Genomic DNA, 19,958 nt, shown 5'->3' with positions numbered 1-19,958 from the left:
GAAGCCTCTGTTTCATATTTGGAGACTCGATTGTTTATTAGCCATCAAGGAAATATTAAGAATGGTGGGCTCTAAAAACACAGAGGAAAACTACCACGGTGACTTGGATCAAAATAATTGCTAATTTAATTAATAGAAACAATTTAAGAAGCTTACTGTAAGTCTGAGAGTGACTTTAAATTACTCTGCTCTGGGGCGCCCCCCCCCCCCAGGGACATGGATTAAATGACATCATGAGCCGAATTTTGGGTCAGATTTTTCTAGAATTCTGGATGCTTTACATGGTTAAGTGTGATGGAGTGCCCATTTAACTTGGGGATTAGATGTCTTTGGGTCCCAGCTAAGTTTATATTAAATTCTTTTGTATGGCTCTTTAACAGGTAGGCTTTTAAAAAACAGCTCCGGGGTACCCGATTATTAATAAATCCTCATACTCAAAGAGTACAGTTGTTTTGCTTTGTTTTTAATGAGGAAGCAAAAAATCTAACACTGCTTTAGGTTGGTTGACACCTCCAACCATCATCTTAATGAGAAATATCCCAATGGTCTCAAAAGTGGGAGCCTCTGCAGCCCTATCCTGCCCCATCTCTGAACCTGTTTCACGACCCCCAAGACCTCTTTGGATACTTCTGTTTTTTTCCTGAGCCTTTCTGAACTAAAGCAGCATGATTATACCTACCTTCATACTGGCGCTTTATCATATGGCCCCTCAGTATGGAAAGACAGACCATGAGAGCCTCCTAGAGATGACCCAGCAAAAGCTTGTACAATTGGTGTTTTTTAAAATTTTTTTGGGGGGGAGGGGGTGCATGGTCCCAGAATCGAACCCCGGTCTCCCGCCTGAAAGGCAGGCATTCTAACCACTGAACCACCCGTGCACCCTACAATTGGTTTTTGAATTTTGCTTTTCAGAGCCCTGTCATCTTACAGTTCGCTCCAAGTACAAACAGAAAGTGTCCAAAAGCTGAGCCCACTAGTTAAAAAAAAAAAAAGGAGAAAAGAAAAGAAAAAAGTTTATGGTCCTAGAAGCTTGATTTTATTTATATTACTATCTTTTGGTCCTGCTGGCCCCTCTTCTGAGAGGACAATCCCTTTGGCTGTAGTCTGCCGCCATTCACTGCAGTGGAGAGAGACCCCCTTCCTTCATCTGATCGCCCACTGAGCAAGGTGGTGGGTCTTCCCTCCACTGCTAGCCGCTGTGAGACTTCTGAAGGTTAGTTAGCTATTATTGTTAGTCAGCAAGGAGGAATTACCAGGGCAAGGAAGGTTATGAGACATTTCTTGGGGGAAAAAACCAGGCTGAGTTCATGATGTGATTTACCATTTGCATTAAAAAAAAAAAAAAAATACAAGGTAAATATGCATGGCCCCAGAAGGCAGGATGCTTGTCACTTGTGAAAAACCTGTGGTGGTCTGCCCCGGTCCTTGTTCATTTTCTCATAGCAGTGAGTCTCTCTCCCCCCCCCCCCCCACAACCCGCTTCCTTTCTCCCCTTTCCCCCACCCTTTTTATTTTAAAGTCTGTTCTGAAATTTTGAGCACCCTGACCAGGTATCTTCACCTCTAATCTCATCTTGCAGGTAGGTGACAGGCTGTCATCTGGGTTGCATCCCTTGGGTGTCTATATATTCTTTTTGACCATCTGACCTTCCAAGGGTAGGGGCTGGTCAATCAGCAAGAGGCTGGATGCCCCGTTGAGATCTGGTGCTGCAGCTGTTGGCTGGTTCTCTATTGAGCCATTTGGGTTCCATCTTGTCTTTGGATAGGGATCCCCAGGTCTTGGATCAGTGGAATCGTCTGAGGGAAGCCTCTGTCTAGGGCCCATCTTGGCTTGACAAGGCATAGTCCAGCTTTCTCCCTCCTCTCTTAAGCCTCAGGGTACCCCATGTGTGTAGTGCAATTTGCTCAGTCGAGTCTTAAGCCTTTCAGAATTGTCCTCTGACCAGCCTGCTGAACCCCAAGGTTCCATTTAGAGCCCTGCTTACCTGCCTTGACTGTGGCCAGGTTTCCTGGAAAACCAGCTGCCTTCCTGGGTGTCTGCTAGTTTTCCACTCCAGGTGAGACAGAGGGACCCAATGGAAACTTTGCCCTGTTACTCTCATCCCACTGTGTTCATGTAGTAGCTATGTGGAGGGCTACTTTTCCAGAGTTTTTATTTCTTGGTGTCAGGTCACTGCAGCCCTGGGATAAAAATAGGTATAATTGGTATGTTACAGATTAGACTCCACATTTCTAGCTTTGTGCCACTTCCTCTAATAATACCAATTTTGGTGACACATTTCCTAGAATTCTGGGCCTGCTTTGTTTGCTAAAACCCTCCAAGAGCGGACTGCGGAACAGCCCGGTGTGCTTTAGAACCTAGCAGAAGGGATTGGTCCTGCGGCTGAAACCCAAGGCCCCTGGAGCTCTCCCACTTTCTCTTTCCCTGCCTGCCCAGACACCCCAGGCCCTTCCCGGTTTCCTCATTTTCTGTGCCGAGAGCACAGAGGCTGGCATTTTTTTCCAAGCCTGAGGATTCACGGTCTTCTCTCCGGTGGAGAAGGGCCCTTTCCTGGCTGGCTCCGAGTCCGCGCCAGTTAATCCAGGGAAAACTTGAGCTCGGCATCACCATTTCAGCCCAGCTGGGCACACATGAGAGTGCACCTGTCACTGGAGACAGTGTCCAAAATTCAGCCCTGAGGGTCACAGCTGTAGCATTATTGCAGCATGAGCAATTCAGTATTTAATGTTCCTCAGGAAAATAAATCATTCCAAGCTGCTACTGTGCAACCATTAACCCTTAGGGGATTTTGGGGTGGGGAGGAAAGGAGGAATCCATAATTTGCTTGGCTAGCAGGGAAAACACACCCTTCTCAATTCTCTTTTAAGAAACCGTTTCTTACATAATGGAGAACAAGGACTGCAGAAACTATCCACTTCGGCAGCTGCAGGCACCACCTTGTAGGGTGAGAAGTTAGACTTTTCAATTTCATCTCATTTGTATTTTTACCTGCGTAGCACAGGTACTGCTTACTACAGATTGACAGCTTCGGTTTTCTTTCTTCTTCCTGAGGAAGCTTAAATGAACCCATCCCCATCAGAAAATCCTAATTGATCATTAAGTGCTGGCGGGTGTGTGTGGGGGGGAGGCGGTAGGGGATGAGTTCATTATTAATCAGAACTTCTCATTTTATGGAAATGGCCCCCCAAAGCAACACACGTTTTTAATCTCTCTCTCTGATGGCTGAGCCCCTTCTGTCACCTGGACCTTAATAAATCAGTTGGCCATCCACAATTAATCCACATTGTACAGATAGTTTGAAGGCCAAGTCGTCTGCCTTCCGAAAGAAATGGGCTATTTTTAGTATTTAAAGCAAGTCTGCTTTGTGTTCTTTGTAAAGTCAGAGACATTCTTTCCATTTTTTTTTTCTGTGTAATTAGCACAAAAGGAGCCGTAATCTGAGAAGGTAGTAGAGACTAAAGCAACTGAGAGACAGGAATTTATAAGAAAGCTGGCAGAGGCAGGCTTCCCAGGTCAGGGTAGCAGAGGAGAGGATCTGGGTGGGAGTGGGGGGTGGGGGGCCGGCGGGGGCACCTGAGGTCTGTATCTCATCAAAACGTCTCCGTTTCATCTGATCCTTGACTGGTTACAACTGTTCAATGCTTTGGCTGAATAATTTCCCCTGCCTCGCGCCTTCCAGAGTCGGCAAAGACTTTAGAAAGCTACAGTGCCATCTGGGCTCTGCCGATGCCCAGCCAGCAGCCCTCCGCTTACGCTTTTAGCAAGCCAGGAAGAGAGCGGGGTCACCGCCCAGCCCTCAGGCAGCAGCCGAGTCGGGGAGAGGAGGGCGCAGCTGCTGAGCTCCCCAGCCGACACTCAGTTTTGACGAAATGGAGAATAAATGGGAAATTCCATGCAGGGGTGGGCTGGGGTGGCAGCGAGGAGGAGGGCTGGGGCTGGTGCCCAGCTCCCTCAAGGGGAGCCACCCCTGCCTCACCTGGACTGTGCAGGAGGCCCCTGATGGTTCGCTCTCAATCAACATAAAAATCCAGGGAAATAGGTGGGGCTGAGCTCTAATTACACATTTTCCGATTTCAATTTAAACATGCGTGGGCAAACACAAAAAGATGAAAAGCTACCTACATTTCTCGATGAATTAAACATGTGGCTAATTATGTCACATTAATTGCTTAATTCAGGGTTTACCAACAGCAGATGGAAATGGGGCTCCAGAGTGGGTTCCATTTAAGAAGGCAAATGGCATCTGCAGCCTTTCCCAGTCAAATCTCAGTTGCCCCAAACTGAGGCTAGCAACTAGTTGCAGGGCTGTTTTAAAATGATCACCTGCATTCGTTTGGTAGGTGAATAAAGTAAAAATCCACAATGTGAACCTTCTATTTAACTGGTTGTTTTGTGTGTGTGTGTGTGTGTGTGTGTGTGTATCCACAAAGCAGCATTTGACGAAAAGAAATTTACTGCCTGATTGATCCAGAGTTTTAACTTTCTAGACTTTAATTATATGGGGCTAACTTCAAAGAATTAAATACAATGGGAAAAAAATAAAAATCTTTCAGTAAGAGCAAGTAATGGGCTTCTTTTATCTGAGATAAACTTTTAGGGTGTTAGCTATCTCCCTTTTGATTGCTCTCTGCATCACATCTCCATTTATACCAACTTCTTCCCCCCCACACCTGGTTTCACTTGTTTAATAAGATGCTTGATCAAAATGATATTTAGGTAAGGAAACTTGTAAATAAAAACAAAAGATAGCCTCTCTTCATTATTCCTGATTTTGGACGAGTTTCCGTCTAACCAGGTCAAATTAAAAGTCCCTAGGCAACAGGTTTTCCCATTATCTTAGTCCTTAGGAAAATTAGCTTTCCTGCTGCAGAGTGGGAAAACCTCTTAAATATATTTCCAGCCTATTAGGAGGATCTTCAGTAAGCAAGCCCATCAGTCAATGGACTCCTAAGAGAAAGAGGCTTACTGAATTTTACTCTTAGTTGCTTTATGAACTGTAGATATGGCTGCTTGTGCTCTGCAGATGGGTTGCCCTTTTGATTTTGCTGGTATTCCCATTGCCTCCCCCCCCCCCATTCTTGAGGTCCAGATTGCTGGGTCGCCTAGAATTTTCAACCAGACTTAACCATGTGCATTATATTATTCAGTTTACATTTTTTACTAACTTGAACATTGTTGACTTTTGAACACAGGTTTAGGATTATTGTGTGGTTGAAAATAAGTTCTTTGGTTATTAACTTGTGAATATGACAAGAAAAAAAAATACTTGAGGTAATCACTATGTTAGATTTTTAACAAGTTTTGAATAGAATCTCCTCGCACCCACCCATTCCCCTCCCCAACATACCCTTGCAAATTGAACTAGGGCTTTCATGATAAGGTAGCACAAATAGAAGTGATGGGTGATTCACCATTTATTCAGACACAAAGGTGACACATGAGAGGGCCCCCCCCCATTAATAAAGAAGGGATTTTATGTTTCCACCCAAAACAGAAGCATTTTATCGACATTGCCAGAAGGCAAAGACAGCTAATCTCCTTCAAAGCTGATATCTGATGGGAGAGAAAAAAATGAGCTTTTCTAAAGTTTTGGGTACAGGGAGCTGGCACTTGAGTTAGCTCAGTAGTCTGGAAGCTGAGGATCGGGGAGGACATTCTTGGGAGTCTTGTGTGGGCACCTGAGGCAAGACACCAACAAGCCTCTGCAAATCTGGGGCTAGGAATGCAGCTTTCTCCACAAATGACTCCTAGGTCTTTAATCAGTGCAAGGTGCATTTGATGAGCAGTTTTGAAAGCTTGATAAATGAGGAGGAAAAGATGGCCTAGTAGACCTCAAAGGTTTCCAGGAAGCATCACATATCCCTGAGGGTGTCAAAGACATAGCTGTTCTCTAGTAGTATGTTTCTGGAAGCTTTCTATTCAAAGTCGGGGTAATAGCTGGAATCCTGGGGCCAGAAGGGGCCAGATTCAGCAGGTCTGGCCCCCTCTCCATTCCCTGCCACCTAGCTCCTTATTTCCCTGTTACCCCTTAGCCGGTCTGGGAAGCTAAATAAATATTTACTGGTTGACTGATTTGCTCCCACTCCTCCTACATCATATTCCAGAAGTACAAGGAAATTTGGAGGAAGCTCTGGGCCTAAACCATCAGGCTTGATTGTCTCACAGACCAGATTGACTGGAAAAGTAGAGGCCCCCGAACCAATATGGGTGGAGGAAAATTATTTGGCCTTTCCAGTTTATCTCAAATTTAGAAGTACAAATGAGAAGTTGCTCAATGATTTGAGGATTGATGAGAAATCAAACATTAAAGTGAAAGACTACTACTTGCTGCCAAAGTAGTAAATAAATGTGCATGCTTTGTTTAAAGGGAAAAAAAAGGACATCCTGTAATTGCAGGAACAATTTTTAGAAATGCACAATTCACAGATCTGCAAAAATATAAAATTTACAAGGCTTAAATGGGGACTAAAAATGCATTTTACAATACTTGTTCTCATCTATATGGCATTGCCTTCGAATTGCATTCACTTACAATAACAGTTTTAGTCATTCTAGTTAATTAAAGTACAGAAAGTGCTTTGAAGACATAAAGCACTATGGAAGCGGTAAATACTATTATTAAAACCTTACAGGTAAAGTTTCTGTTTCAGTGGAAACCTATTTATTGTTTTCTAGGCTATTAAAATAATATTATAGTTACATTTTCTCTCGGCTCTTGGAAAATAATTTACAATGACCCCAACTAATGAAAGGCCAATGAGAATTACATCATTAAGTTTAAGAGTATTTTCAGGATTCTAAGCTGTAGGCAAGTCTATTGGTTTCTAAAACCAGACAAGACATTCTTATTCAGAAAGGAAGGTGAGAAAGTGCCAAGGAACACAAACTCCATCCATAAATATAAAGCTTACAAGACCACAAAATTCAAATCCCTTTACATGAATCAATCTATTGTTGTAAAATAGGGAATGCTGAAAAGAAACGTTGCTCAGCCATCCCTTACTTGAGTGAGGGCCATGGTCTGTTTAACCAAGTTGAATCATTAGGTGACTTGGTGTCTTAGGTTGTGTGGGTGTGTGGGTGTGTGTATGTGTGTAATTATCCCAACTTTCTGGCGTTGGTGAGAAGCAGACCACCTGAGCCAGGGAGCTGTGCCCTCCTTGGGCATTTCATACACAGGATGTTCTGGCCTGTTGTCTCTCTCTGAATCCTGAAGTTTTTATAACTTCCCCCTCCATTGGGAAAACTTTCATCTGGACTGTTCCACGAATTATGCTAATGGCTTACTCTACTCTTGGCACATAAACTAGGTACTTAAAACAGGAATGACATATTAGAATAAATCCGTATGAAAAGGCCACACATAGCGGCTTCCAAATCTATAAGACTTTTTTTAAAAGGTTATACCACTTTTTTCCCTTTTTTTAGGGCCCAGCTAGGTCAAATGCTAGGCCTAAAACTGTAGATTGGTGTTAGCTCACCACACCAATTAAGTAAAAATCTCATCTTTCACTTTGTGTCCTGTGAAAACAGAAAACTGAGCAGACCACAAACCAGCTTGTGTTTCAGAGCTCTTAGTGTCATTTGCTTACCTGTAAACCCTCGATTCCACCTGCTGTCATTTATTTACAAAGTAAATGCTTTATTTGTTCATCAGTGGTTAGTCATAATAAAATATAGGTGAAACTTACACTTAAAAAAAAAAAGCATTTCAAGCATGGCCTGCTAGGTTAAAAGCTGAAATGATTAAAGCCTTGACCTTGCTTTCTACCTTTCTAGGACAATAGTCCCAATTGTGCCTTGCTTAGAATATGTGTCAGTATATGACATGGGACAGTTTCACTCCTTTTAAAGTTCAAGTGTGATATTTATCTCCAAGGGGAAAATGGAAACTCAAGGCAGGGATTTCCAAATAAGGAGCCTCTTCACTATATTCATTAAAGTAACTGTGTAGCTACTGGCATAAGTGTTAAGGATGGATTGGTTACTATTTACCTTGTACCTATGAAATACAATGTATTTGTGCTTTGCCACTTGTTAGAAGCAGGAAGGAAGATGCTTTTGAACAAAAGGAGAGGAACACAAATTTCTGGCCTTTACTTCACTCTGCAAAAGTGTTCATCCATTTTTTAAAATGGCCATCAAGTATCTAGCCAATCAGTTTTTATTTAACTGTTGAAGATATAAAACCATCTCTAGGTGGCTTATAACCCTGTTGGTGGATGATAGCGAATCATGGTCTGTTCAAAGAGTCAGGGAGTCACTGATGGTCAGGCACATCTGCTGCACATCTCCTGAGCACACTGTCATCCGGGTTCCATTATTTGTTATCTACCTTTGTTTCAGTGAGAAGTGTCAACCTAGAACAGTAGTTCCTTTGAACTTTTTTCCAAAGAAGGATGTATTTTTCTGTGGGAGAGAGGACATAATCACACAGAGCTGGCTTATGTTTGGATGGGGGGTGGGGGGAAGGGCAACAGCTTTTCAGCAGATTAGAAATGCCAGGGGTCTGCAGTGAGACGGGAAGGCAGGAGCTGCTGGTGACGAGGGCCCTGTGTCCAACTTTTGTTTCCTGTTCTTAATTTCAAGTGCTCCTTCGTGACATTGAATCACCTCTGCTGTCCTCTCAGATTCGTAAAGAAAAGGCCTTGTAGAATAGGGGTAGAAGTGGACCTGAATGGGCCAAGAAAAATAACGAATGACATCTTCATCTGTCACACCTTTTCTTACTTTGAGTTGAGCAAACTGGGAGAAAGGGAGATTTCAAAAGTCCTGTTGAGTGCTTAACAGTGCCTTTCTCTTTTCAAAGAGATGGCTTGAAACTATCTGTACACAACAGCACTTTGATGGAGGCCTCTGGGAGTATTAAACAATCACCCCCCACCCCCTAATCCATCCCAGGTTTTTTGGACCCTATTTAGAAGTCAAAGAAGGTCAAAGTTGGAAGGGAGTTCATGATTTCCTTCCAGATGTGGGTTTCCTGGCTAGTAGGCCAAAGTTCCACCAAAGGTAGGCACCAAGATTTAGCTTGACCACCTGGCTACCCCTGGCCCACTTGGGCACATGGTGGACGGAGGGGACCAAACCTTGACTGAATGAATGAACTGTACCCGGGCAGACACCTGCGTGGCAGCAAGTGACCCAGGCAAGGTCCCAGGAGAAGGGAGCGGCGGCTTGTTGTGGAGGACTTCGAGTCCTCCCTCTTCGCCTAGTGCTTTCTGCCCTGCATCCTCGTGTGGACCAGGTGGGAGGGCGGGGGCAGGGACGCGTCTGAGTTTTTCAACAATCCTCTGACAAGTTCACGTTCAATAAAATACTTTTCTCTCTGTTCTAGAGCCGGTCCTCCACCTCTCCCGCCTGGAAGTACGAAACAGCGACCCACTGCCACGGTTCTACCGCTCTCACGTCCGCGCGCCGCCCGCTCCTTCTGGGAATGCTCCTATTTGTGCTCACATAGCACTTCTCGCCAGAGATCTGAAACCCTTTAGAGGCGTCGCAATTAATTAGGCTTGCCGACCAACACCTACCTCTGCGGGCACGCGCCGCTAGGAGGGAGGGGTGGGTGGCGGTCCCCGCGTGCGCTAACCGGGAAGCTGGAGGTAAGAAGGCGCGCTGCAGCGGTAAGCGCCGCCGTCGCACACTTTGCACGCCGCCAAGGGCTACACCACTCACCGAAAATTGGGAGGCAGGTCTGGGAGGCGGGGTCGGGCGCCCACCGCCTTGGGCGCTCCCGTGCCCCCCGCCGCCGTGCCCCCGCGCCTCGCGCCCACCCGGATGGCGCCCCCCCAGCCCGCCCGTGCCCCCGGGGCGCTCGGCGTCCCGTTTGGGTGCATCCTCGGCGGGCCGATTTTTCGCGCTTCCCCTTCGGTTTATAGGGGCCACCACTGTGGGTCGGTCCTCTGAAGAGGCTGGGGCGTCATCGGGCCGGTCAGGAGCGCTGTTCCCCGGCGGGGACTCTCAGTCGCGTCGGCGCCGCGGAGCGGGCTGCGTCTGGTGGCTGGCCCCGCGCGGCGCTCTCTCGCTCGCTCGCTAGCTAGCTCTCTTGCTCCGGGCTGCGGCACCGCGGCTGGAGCGAGCCCCGGTCCCCGCACGGGGCGCGGCGGCAGCGGCGGGCGGCACTGCCTTGCGTGTGAGTGCACCTCACTCACATGTAAGTCCCGGGGCACCGCGGCCTCCCGCGGAAGTGCGAGTCGCCCAGCGCGGGCCAGAGCCACGGGCGCCGGGACAGAGGCAGCGGCACCCGGGCACTGCCGCCCTGCCCCGAGCGCGTCCCGGGCACCCCCCAATTCTCTCTCTCTTCTCCTCTCTGCTCTCCATTGGCGCGTCCAAGAGCCAAACCAAGGAGCGCCTCAGGGTAACAGCAGACTCGTGCCATCGCGCCTCTGCACTTTTCTTTTTTGAGTTATTTGACATTTCTCGGTGCTTTTTGGTTCGCGCTATTGTTGGGTGCTTTTTGGTTTGTTCTCACCCCTTTTTCGTTTGCTCATCCTTGTTGGCGCTAACTCTTAGGCAGCCAGCCCAGGAGCCCGAAGGTCGGGTGACCGCGACCCGCGCGGCCCCGGGGCTGCACGGCGGGGACCTCGGCCGATCCCCGACACGGGGCGTACAGGGTCCGGGCGGAGCGAGCCCGGGGGCAAGCAGGGCGCCCCAGCCAGGCGTGAGCCGGGCCCCCCGAGTTGGCCAAGCCACCATGCTGAAGATGGCCAAGAAGATGAAAGCCCGAGTGGCCGAGAGCGAGAAGAAGACAGCGGCTACCGCCGCCGAGGTGGCCGAAGTGGCAGCCGAGGCGGCGGCGGCGGCGGCGGCATTGGCCGAGCCGAGAGAGCCGCCCGCGCCGCGGAAGCCCGTGGATACCCCGAAGACCGCGAAGACCCGGGCGCAGGAGGCACCCCCCGGTCAGCTCCTGACCGAGAAAGAGAGGAAGAAGCTGGAGAAGAAGCTGCTGGAACAGAGGCGAAAGGAGGAGAAGATTCTGAAGAAGGAGAGGAAGAAGTTGGAGAAGATTCTGAAGAAGAAGAAGAAGGTGCCAGAAGCCCAGGAGGAGGCTCGAGGCGCGGGCCAGGAGGCCGCCGCCGCCGCCGCCGCCGCCGCCGCCGAGGGCGCCGAGGGCGCCGAGGAGGGCGCCGCCAGAGGCGGCGAGGGCGCCGGCGGCGGGGGCACGAGTAGGGCCTGGGCCGAGTGGGACGCGGGCTCGGAGGACGAGGACGACAACTACTACGCGGCCCCGCGCGTGGGGGGCATCGTGTGGCGGCCCGGGCCGCTGAAGGCCGGCGCGCTCAGCGCCCACCTGCCCCTCGTGGTGTTCCTGGTCTTCTCGGTGCGAAGCCCCTCGTGGGTGCTCAACTTCCTGCTGCAGAAGCGCACGGAGCAGGGCCGCGGCTGCGGCTTCGTGTTCGGGGCAACCTGCTGCTTCCGAATGTTCCTGGGCTGCGCCTTCTTCTCTTTCCTGGGCGGCCGCGCCAAGCGAAGAGGTCGCGGACGCCCCGGGGCTACCGGTGTCTTCGGCGCGGGCAATGGCGCCCGGCGCCGGGGGCGCGAGGAGCGGCTCATCTAGTCAGCCCCCCGCCCCCCGCCACCACCACCACCACCACCGCCACCACCACCACCACCACCACCACCACCAGACACCACCATCGCTGTGTAGTGTGGATTTTTATTGAGTCTTTGTGCGTGTGTTTGGACACATTTTCCTTTTCGGTTGCTCTGTCCTTTGGTTCGTGCTCGCCTCGCTTTTTCCACACCCTCTGCTCTCTGGTTCTCTGTGTCTCTCTTTGCGAAAATTTTCCTCAGTCCGGGCGCGCGCTCCCTCCCCTTCCGCCCACCCCGGCCCCTCGGCGGCGCCCGCGGGAGGAGGGGGGCCGCGGCCTCGGGGGCCGCGGGGCGACGCGGCCCGGGGGGTGGAGCGTTGGCGTCGTGCGAGGGGTCGTCACAGGCGCGGAGACGCCCCCTCTCCCCCCGCGGCCCGGCCTTGCTGGGGCCCGAGCCACGGGGGGGTGGGGGGACGGCTCCCCGGGCCCGGCCGGGTGCAGGCGGTGGGAACCCCCTTCCCGGTCCGCCGGGGGGGGCGCCTCCCTCCGCCGGCTCCCGCCCTCCCCGCGGCGGCCGCTGCTGCTCATCCCTCCTCCTCCTCCTCCTCCCACCCCCCTCGCCGCCGCCGCCTCCTCCTCCCCCCGCCTCCCCCCGCCCGCCGCGGCATTTTGGGTCGGGGCGGCGGCGGGGCCCGGGCCGAGGCAATAAGAGCGGCGGCGGCGGCAGCGGCGGCAGCAGCTCCCGCGGCTCCTGCTCTCGTCCGCCTCGGCCCGGCGGCGGCCGCCATCAGCCCCCTCAGCCTCGGCTCGGGGGGCGGGGAGCTGCGCGCGCCCCTCGGCTCCGACCGACGCCACACACCCCCTCGCGCCCGCCCGCGGCCCGCAGTCCGCCCGGCGCGCTCCTCGCGAGCAGCCGAGCCCGCCCCGGCCCGCCCCGGCCCGCCCGCCCGGCGCTGCCCCGGCCCGCGAGAGGCCGCCCGCCCCGGCCCGCCGCCGCCGCCGCAGCCCCGGCCGCGCCCGAGCCCCTGCCGCCGCCGCCGCCGTCGCCATGGGCTGCCTCGGGAACAGTAAGACCGAGGACCAGCGCAACGAGGAGAAGGCGCAGCGCGAGGCCAACAAGAAAATCGAGAAACAGCTGCAGAAGGACAAGCAGGTCTACCGGGCCACGCACCGCCTGCTGCTGCTGGGTAAGGGCGGGGCGGGGGGCGCCGGCCTGGCCCGGCCCGGGAGCCCCGCAGGGCGCCCCGCAGGCCGCGCGCGCCGAGCCCGCCCCCCGCCCCGGCGCGCGCCCCTTCGCCCTCCGCCCGCTCGCGGGCTCTGTCCACGGGGGGGTGGGGGGGCGAGGCCGGAAGGGGGACCCCGGGGCGCGGATTCGGCCGGGCGGGGGCTCCCAGCCCGGCAGGGGTGTCGTGGCCGGCGCCGGCGCGGATCCCCCTCCCCCCCAGGCCGCCCGCCTCCCCATCCCGTGCTCGCCCCCCGCCCCCTTTCCCCCCTCCCTGCTCTTCCTCTCGCTCTTTCTCTCTTTTTCCGCGAGGCCTACGCGACGCCGGGGGTTTGGGTGCGTGTTGGGGAGGGGGAGGGGGACGGGACACGCGAGACTGCGACCAATACAAGGGTTTCGGGGACAGGAAATGGGGTGGCGGGGGAAGGGAGGGGGACCCGCCTCCGTGGAGTGTGTGATTTGTTGGGAGAGGGAAATATTGGGGGGAACAGAGAGAGGCGGGAGAAGAGAAAGGGGTGTCGCTGGGGGGCCTCGCCAAGGGGAGGCTTTGGCGAGGGAAGTGGCCGTGGAGAGTGGGGGGGGGAGCGGGTGACATCAGTCCCTCGGAAGGGATCCGAGTGGTAAAGGTGGTGCAATGGGGGGGCGGGGGAGGGGGCGCGGGCGAGTCGTGGCGCCGGAGGGAGGGGGGGCGAGGAGGGAGCGCCGCGGCCGCTGGGCGCGACCCACTGTGCGCGCGGAGCTGGCGAGTAGACGCGTCCCGGGCCCGGCCGGGCGGTGCAAGGAAGAGAATGAGAATCGAATAAAATAAGACAAAAAAAGAGAGAGAGAGAGAGAGTGTGTGTGTGTTAGTACGCAAAGTGCCCTGTGAAGCCAAATGACACGTCATTTTTACAGTATGACCTTTTTTTCCCCTTCCAGATATGCAGGCTTTTTGAAAAGCAAAGAAGAGAATTAATTGTAGCAGCCCCCCCCCTCCCCGTGCAATAAACCATTAAATACACACACATTTTCCTGTTAGTCGGCCACATTGAGAAAGCTTTGGGGGGGGGGGCGGGAAGACGTTCACAAATTAGATAAAACTGGAAAATGACATTTGTCTGTACATGGCTTCTTGGTGTGGAAATGGCGTTTTTTTGTCCTTTTCAAGGGTGGGGGGGATTAAGGGTGCTATAAAGAGACCTTTTCCCAGGTGGAAGGCAATGGAAGGGCATTAATTAGTTGTTTGTCAAGTGACATTTGGTTGTTTGGCTTTGGGGTTTTTTTCTCTCTTCTCTTTTTTTGATTGTGGTTTTTCCTCATTGGCAAAAAAGGAGATAATTATAAGGAGACGGCCTTTACCCCTTTTTTCTTTAAGGTGCTGTTTTGGGGGGGTGGGATGGGGAGCAACATAAAAGAAATTGTTAAAATGATCAAAAAAATTGCACAAGCATTCATTAGAATGGAAGTTTTCCACTTTCTTGGTAATTTGGCTATCTGGACAAATTTATGAATTTACTAGGTTAAATCCTAGTTCATGGTCACATTCAACAAAACAGCTTGATTATAAAGAACAAAATGTAAAAGGCCGGTTTTCTTTGTGATGATATTTGGTTTGGTTTTTTTGGATGGGTCATGTCTTTGTTCTCCTCAGTCCAGATTTATATAAAGTGAAAATAAGTCTCTTTGGTGTTTATTCTCTTGCAGTACCAGTAATTAAATGGTACATACATTGAGGCCTTGACTAAAACTTCTAGAAGTATAATTATGCTATGTGAATATTAATATGCATATGGTAATTTGATTTCAAAGCATAAGCCTGGAAAAGTCTAGAATCTCCTATGACCACTATTTTGCTATCTTGAATACTAATTTAAGTCAAGTGTGATACTAATGGGATCTTAAATTTCTGACACTTTTTGGGCAATGATCACAAAGTCTTCACTTAATTCGAGACTGTTACTCTGAACCCACCTTGTACTGATGTGGGCTAATCTTGCTGAGATCTTCTAGTTTAAATGACTAAATTTTATCAGTTTTTTGAGACCATGTGTCACCAGGATAGTGGTACATTTTGCATTTTCAAAGTGATTCTCCTCAAATAATACCCCCCCACAGGAAAAATAATGCTCCAATCTTCCCTTTTTACTGTATCTTCATTTAATGGCATACGTATTGAGTGAATTAACAGAACTACTAAAAATCTTGCAGTAATTTTTCAGCCCAGTCCTCCAGTTCATAAATGTGGAAACTGAGGCACAGATCTCTAATACGTGCTATACATTTGTGCAATAAGAATATTGGGGATCCTAATGCATATAATTTATTCTCTTCATGAGCTCTGCTACTAGTACCCCTTATATTTTAATTTATGAGTTAAACTGATTAAGATAGTGTTTGCTTTGAAATCAATGTTTCTGTGGAAACTAATTTTAACTTACAATATTGATTACAGCTTCGTGAAAAGGCAAGAGAAGGAGGAATGCTTTGCTGTCTGGGCAGCAAAATCAAACAAAGTGAAAAAGAAAGAAATGGGGGCGAGGCACACACAGGTTTGTGTGGGAGGAGGGCAAAAAAAATTGTTCACACAGATAATTTGGAGAAGAGGGTTCATTTGCAAAAAAAGAATAATGAAAAAAATGGCAGCCAATCCTCCTTCTAGCCTGGTGGCAATGTGCTTATATATATATATAGATATATAGATATGTATGTATGTGTAATGCTTTTTTTTTTAAACAAATGAAAGGTGGTTTAAAATGGAGACGTGCTCCTTCTTACTGTTTTAGTGGGAAAGGCTTGGAATCTTTTTCCTTATGATTCAAGTATTGTCCTTTCAGTCCTCATGACTGTTGCTGCGGGTTACCCAACGTTACTAGGGTTGGTTTCAAGCACTTTCCTGGAGATTTAAATGTGTTTTTTGAAAAGATGACAGATAATTGACGGTCTTCCATTTCCCCTGCAACCTGAGTGTTGTATCCAGAGGGGGTATATCTTTTGAAAGATGCAGTTTGGGGGAGAAGGAGGGCAAATAAGTGGATAAAATGTCACATCATGGTCTCAGGTAGATTTTGAAGTAGCCCAAGGGGAGGAAAACTTGCCCTGGGTAGAAACGTTGGGTAGGAAAGTAGAGGAGACTGCTGGGCTGGGCATTGTTTGTCAATCCTGGGTGCGTTCGTGACGCATCTGACAAACAGTGAATTATGTGACTCTATACATTTCTGTGTACATCTTACCAGAGAATGCTCACATTCCAAAGATTCCATTTTGCAGTTTTAACCTTAGTTTTCCCTTTCCCCCTCAAATGATAAAACTGAATCACTCCTTCTCTTCGCCCTTTTACTTTCCCACTTCACAATTTTTATAAACAACCACCACAAACAAAACCACCAGGAAGACACACACACAAACCAGCAAAACCTTTCATTCTTGTTTGTTGTTCTGATGGTGACATAAGGGCAGGAGACCCAGAGTCCGACCTTCATTTCATTTTCTCTGCGTCGAAATGTCAAGGAAAATTGCAATTCTATTGTTTGTGTTTGTTTTTTTACGTGTTGCTTCTATGGAAAAGACAGCAGTCCTCTCCCTGCCCAAAGTGTGTAAAATGCCTCCTTCATAACCTGAGACTTACTTTCGTTTTCTAGGTGCTGGAGAATCTGGTAAAAGCACCATTGTGAAGCAAATGAGGATCCTGCATGTAAATGGGTTTAATGGAGAGTAAGTGCCACATCTGCTTAAGGAAATTAAGAGAGTGTCACAAATTTTAGATTAACCTTTAGGAAGCATAGGTAGAGTTTTTGGGGTGGGACACCCAGTTTTCACTTAAGTTTTCAGACTCCGTGTTAAAAAAATCCTAAGAAGAGTTTCATTAGGGAATTTCCTCCTCCCTCCTTTTAATCTTTGGTACAACAAATAATAATTAAAAAAAAAGAAAAAAGGAAAAAAATGCCTCCAGTGATCCTGTAAAACATGCCCCTTTCCAAGGAAAATAGCGCCTGGTTGCGGAGGACAGTTAACAGCCCTTGGCTTGGTGACAGCATGTCTGAGCCCAGGTCGCCTGCCGCAGCCCTGCTGCAGAGTTGTGCTGCAGTGCTTCTCCCGACATGGCTGGCGCAGGCGGGGGCCACATCCTCGCCCTCCTCCACTGACCACTGCTGCTGGGATTTTTATTTTTTTCTCTAGCAGATTTCAGCATAATTAACCAGGGCGGGATGTTTTAAACTATTAGGGAAACATTGTTTCCATAATATTCCCCTATAAAACAAAGTTGAAATTAGCAGCCCTTGCTGACAGTTCCTCTGGGATATTTTGTTTTGTTTTGCTTTAGAATTAACATTGTGGGCTGAACATCATTTCTCATTTTAAAAAACCAGTACTTCTGCCCAAAGATTCAGAGAACACTTAAATGATGGATAGGCTTTCTTTTTTTTTTTCTTTTGCCTTTGGGAAGTCCTTTTCAGCTTTCTACTGAAGGACAATGCAATACTGCAGTGAGAATAAAGATTTAAAAACCAGAAAAAGCAGCAACCAGTCTATAATACAGATGCAAAGATAGATATGGAGTCGTACTTGCCATGAAGAATGCTAAGGGAAGTTAAACATAATCATGAAATTCACTTTTCCCATGTAACGAAATGTGTGAAAGAGAAAAGGCAAAGTTTGCCAGCCTCACTAGATGACAGATCCCCGAGGGCACTGGTGGGGGATTACTAAGAAGCAATCCCCTTCCTTTCCTTAAGCCTGGATTCACGGGAAAATTTACCTCTGTGCCACGTTCCCTTCAGTTCCAAAAGGGAAGGTTGAGTCAGGTAGCACAGTTTAATTCAACTGTTAATAGAACAAACACACCAAAAACAAAACAAAAAAAACCCCCGCCTACTGTCCAGGAAATGAAGATGAATTTTATCACCTTTCGAGGTAAAACAAAAACACCAAAAAACTGCCATCTGAAGGCAGCTTGATATGGAAAATTGTTGAATGTGTTAGCTCAAATAATTAAGGGGCTGAAAAGGATGACATCACCCATACAAATGGACATTTTAGTTTAGAACGGCATTTGTACTTTAACCCTGAATTCAGGAAGACTAGTTAGTATGCAGAAGAATGGGCTATTTTACCAATTTTATGAATGACTCCAATGAGTCATCAATATGCGCACACCACAGGCTGCTACAGTAAGTCACCTTCACTTGTCACAAAACAATTCTGGAATTTTCAATTCCTGACCACAACTTTCAATAAAGCCTTGACGACAGATACAGCTGTTCGAAATGGGCTTTTTTAGCCATGAATGTATAATTTAAAGAAAAATTTATCTCTTGCATAAATTTTGCCCCTGCCCTTGCCTGAGAGCACTTGCTTCTCCAGGAGACCAGTTAAGGAAAAATAATTTGACCATGTACCCTCGAGGCAAATATTTTGATTAAAAGTGGACATGGCTAGCATTTCTAAGAGGATGGAGCTGTTTACCTTAGCTTGAGCCTGATAGAAAATGCAACTTTAAGTAAATTGTTTGAAGGATGGTTTATTACCCTACAAATCGCCCCAAGTTTTTTAATCTTTAGAGAAAGGATTCTCCTTTGCCTCTCAGTGAGCCAGTCTGTGATGCAGACAAGGCATTTAAACCAGGACTTCTCTTTTATTTTCTTTTGAAAAGAGGAAGCAGCATCCCCCCATTTGTCTCCTTTGTAGAGGGAAGCCATAGGTAATCGCCGAGGATGGTAAATTTAGCCTGTGAAAATGACATCCAGGGAATTCTTCATGGGAGTCCTGAGACCTTATTTTTATCTTACCCAACTGAGCCTTTTTTTTTTCTTTTTCCTCACTGCGGTATTGCATCAAAAGCAGTTTCCTTCTTCACTAGGAATTCCCTACAAAGTGGTAACATCCATCCCTTAAAGGGTGCTTTGAGGGGTGGGGGGGGGACCTTTCCTGGGCACCCCTCCAGGAATGTGCACCTTGTTAGGGCTGGGCTGTCTCCGCAGGCTGCCATGCCAATTACATTTTTTGAGGAATGTGTAATATTAATTTGACCTTCAGAAACACAGAGGTCGGATGCAGATTTCCCTCCCTCAAAGCCAGCTTTTCCTTACAGTTAATGCAAGGGAGTTAAAAAAAAACAAACACAAAAACAGAAACACTAACAGCTAACCATTTCTGTTGTTGAGCCAAGCTAATCAATTACAAAACCATATAGGGGCTTGGCCATCCCACCCTTGCCTGCCTTCAAGGCGGAATTCTTACTAAATATGAAGAGCACGTCCTTTGCGTTTGGTTTTGTGGCAGTAAATTTTTGTTCCATTTCTTTTTTGCTGCCTCATGGTCCAGACAAGGTTTTAATTGATAAGAATATATGGGGAACAATTATTTATAAATAAAAATGTTTTATAGGTAATTTCCCCGGCTGCAAAAAGGGAGGTAGTTAAATATGCACCAGGAAATCATGAGCAAAACTCTCCCATGTCAGTTGCTTTCTGTGTTCAGATAAAACTCATCGGGAAGCTTGTGACCTGGGAGAATTAGGAGCCTTTTGCGCTGCCGTATTCTCGGAAGGATTGTGAGATAAATCACTGCCTTAGCTCCCTAATGCATGTACATTTAGTGAAAGCACAAGAAAATAATTATCGGTCCCTCTGTATCCGACCAGAATCTCAAGAGGGCTCTGCTAATACTGCAGCGAAGGTGTGGAATTTTTCTCTCCTTGGCCTGCAGTCTCAGTAGACGTTTCCAATTTAGCCAGAAAGGCGACCTAGGAAATAACGGGAGGACGGAGGCGCGGATTGTTGCATGTTCTCTTGGCCATTTGTTTAGGAATGTAGAGAGGCTGTGTGGGGTTTTTGTGGAATTGCGGTGCCTTGCAGATTAGGTGAGCTTTCAATCTCTCTTTAAAAGGGGCGGCGAAGAGGACCCGCAGGCTGCAAGGAGCAACAGCGATGGGTAGGCACATTCAAAAACAGAAAAATTTTTTCACAAACAAAGCAAACATGAAGATCATACTGGGAAACCATGGGCAGCAATCTGAGGGGAAAACAAGTCATTTCGGAACCATCGGCCATGTTGGTATATGTTGCCATATAACACATAAGCCATTGTTTTTAGTTTTTCAGAGCAAGTTAAGTATGAAACATAATTTTTTGGGCCATGCTGGAAGTATAATTAGCTCCAGCTGGGGGAAAGTTAAAGATTTCAGCATTAGAGGATCAGTTTAGGATTTTGAGAATTGATGTTTTCCCACA

General features: G+C 48.6%; 2 protein-coding genes across 7 annotated transcripts in view; both read left to right on the top strand.

The window, feature by feature from the left end:
• Positions 1-16,440, top strand: part of LOC143644207 (neuroendocrine secretory protein 55-like) — a 55,550-nt gene extending 39,110 nt beyond the window's left edge. The window contains exon 2 of the mRNA XM_077112873.1: positions 16,368-16,440. The gene's annotated coding sequence lies outside the window, so the exon portion shown is untranslated. The remainder of the gene's footprint in view (positions 1-16,367) is intronic.
• The window catches only part of LOC143644180 (guanine nucleotide-binding protein G(s) subunit alpha), a 57,852-nt gene that overhangs the window by 25,140 nt on the left and 12,754 nt on the right, over positions 1-19,958 (top strand). For 2 of the 6 annotated variants that reach the window (XM_077112845.1, XM_077112837.1), the window contains exons 1-2: positions 12,530-12,715; positions 16,368-16,440. In XM_077112845.1, coding sequence (XP_076968960.1) covers positions 12,577-12,715; positions 16,368-16,440 — 212 coding nt within the window. In that variant the 5' untranslated portion in view covers positions 12,530-12,576. Of the gene's footprint in view, positions 1-12,529; positions 12,716-16,367; positions 16,441-19,614; positions 19,664-19,958 lie in introns of those variants that run through there. The other 4 variants (XM_077112830.1, XM_077112863.1, XM_077112811.1 and 1 more) reach the window with 4 other exon arrangements.

This window comes from Tamandua tetradactyla, chromosome 1, assembly GCF_023851605.1.
Source record: "Tamandua tetradactyla isolate mTamTet1 chromosome 1, mTamTet1.pri, whole genome shotgun sequence".
Lineage (NCBI taxonomy): Eukaryota > Metazoa > Chordata > Mammalia > Pilosa > Myrmecophagidae > Tamandua > Tamandua tetradactyla.
This window is presented reverse-complemented; position numbering and strand designations above follow the sequence as displayed.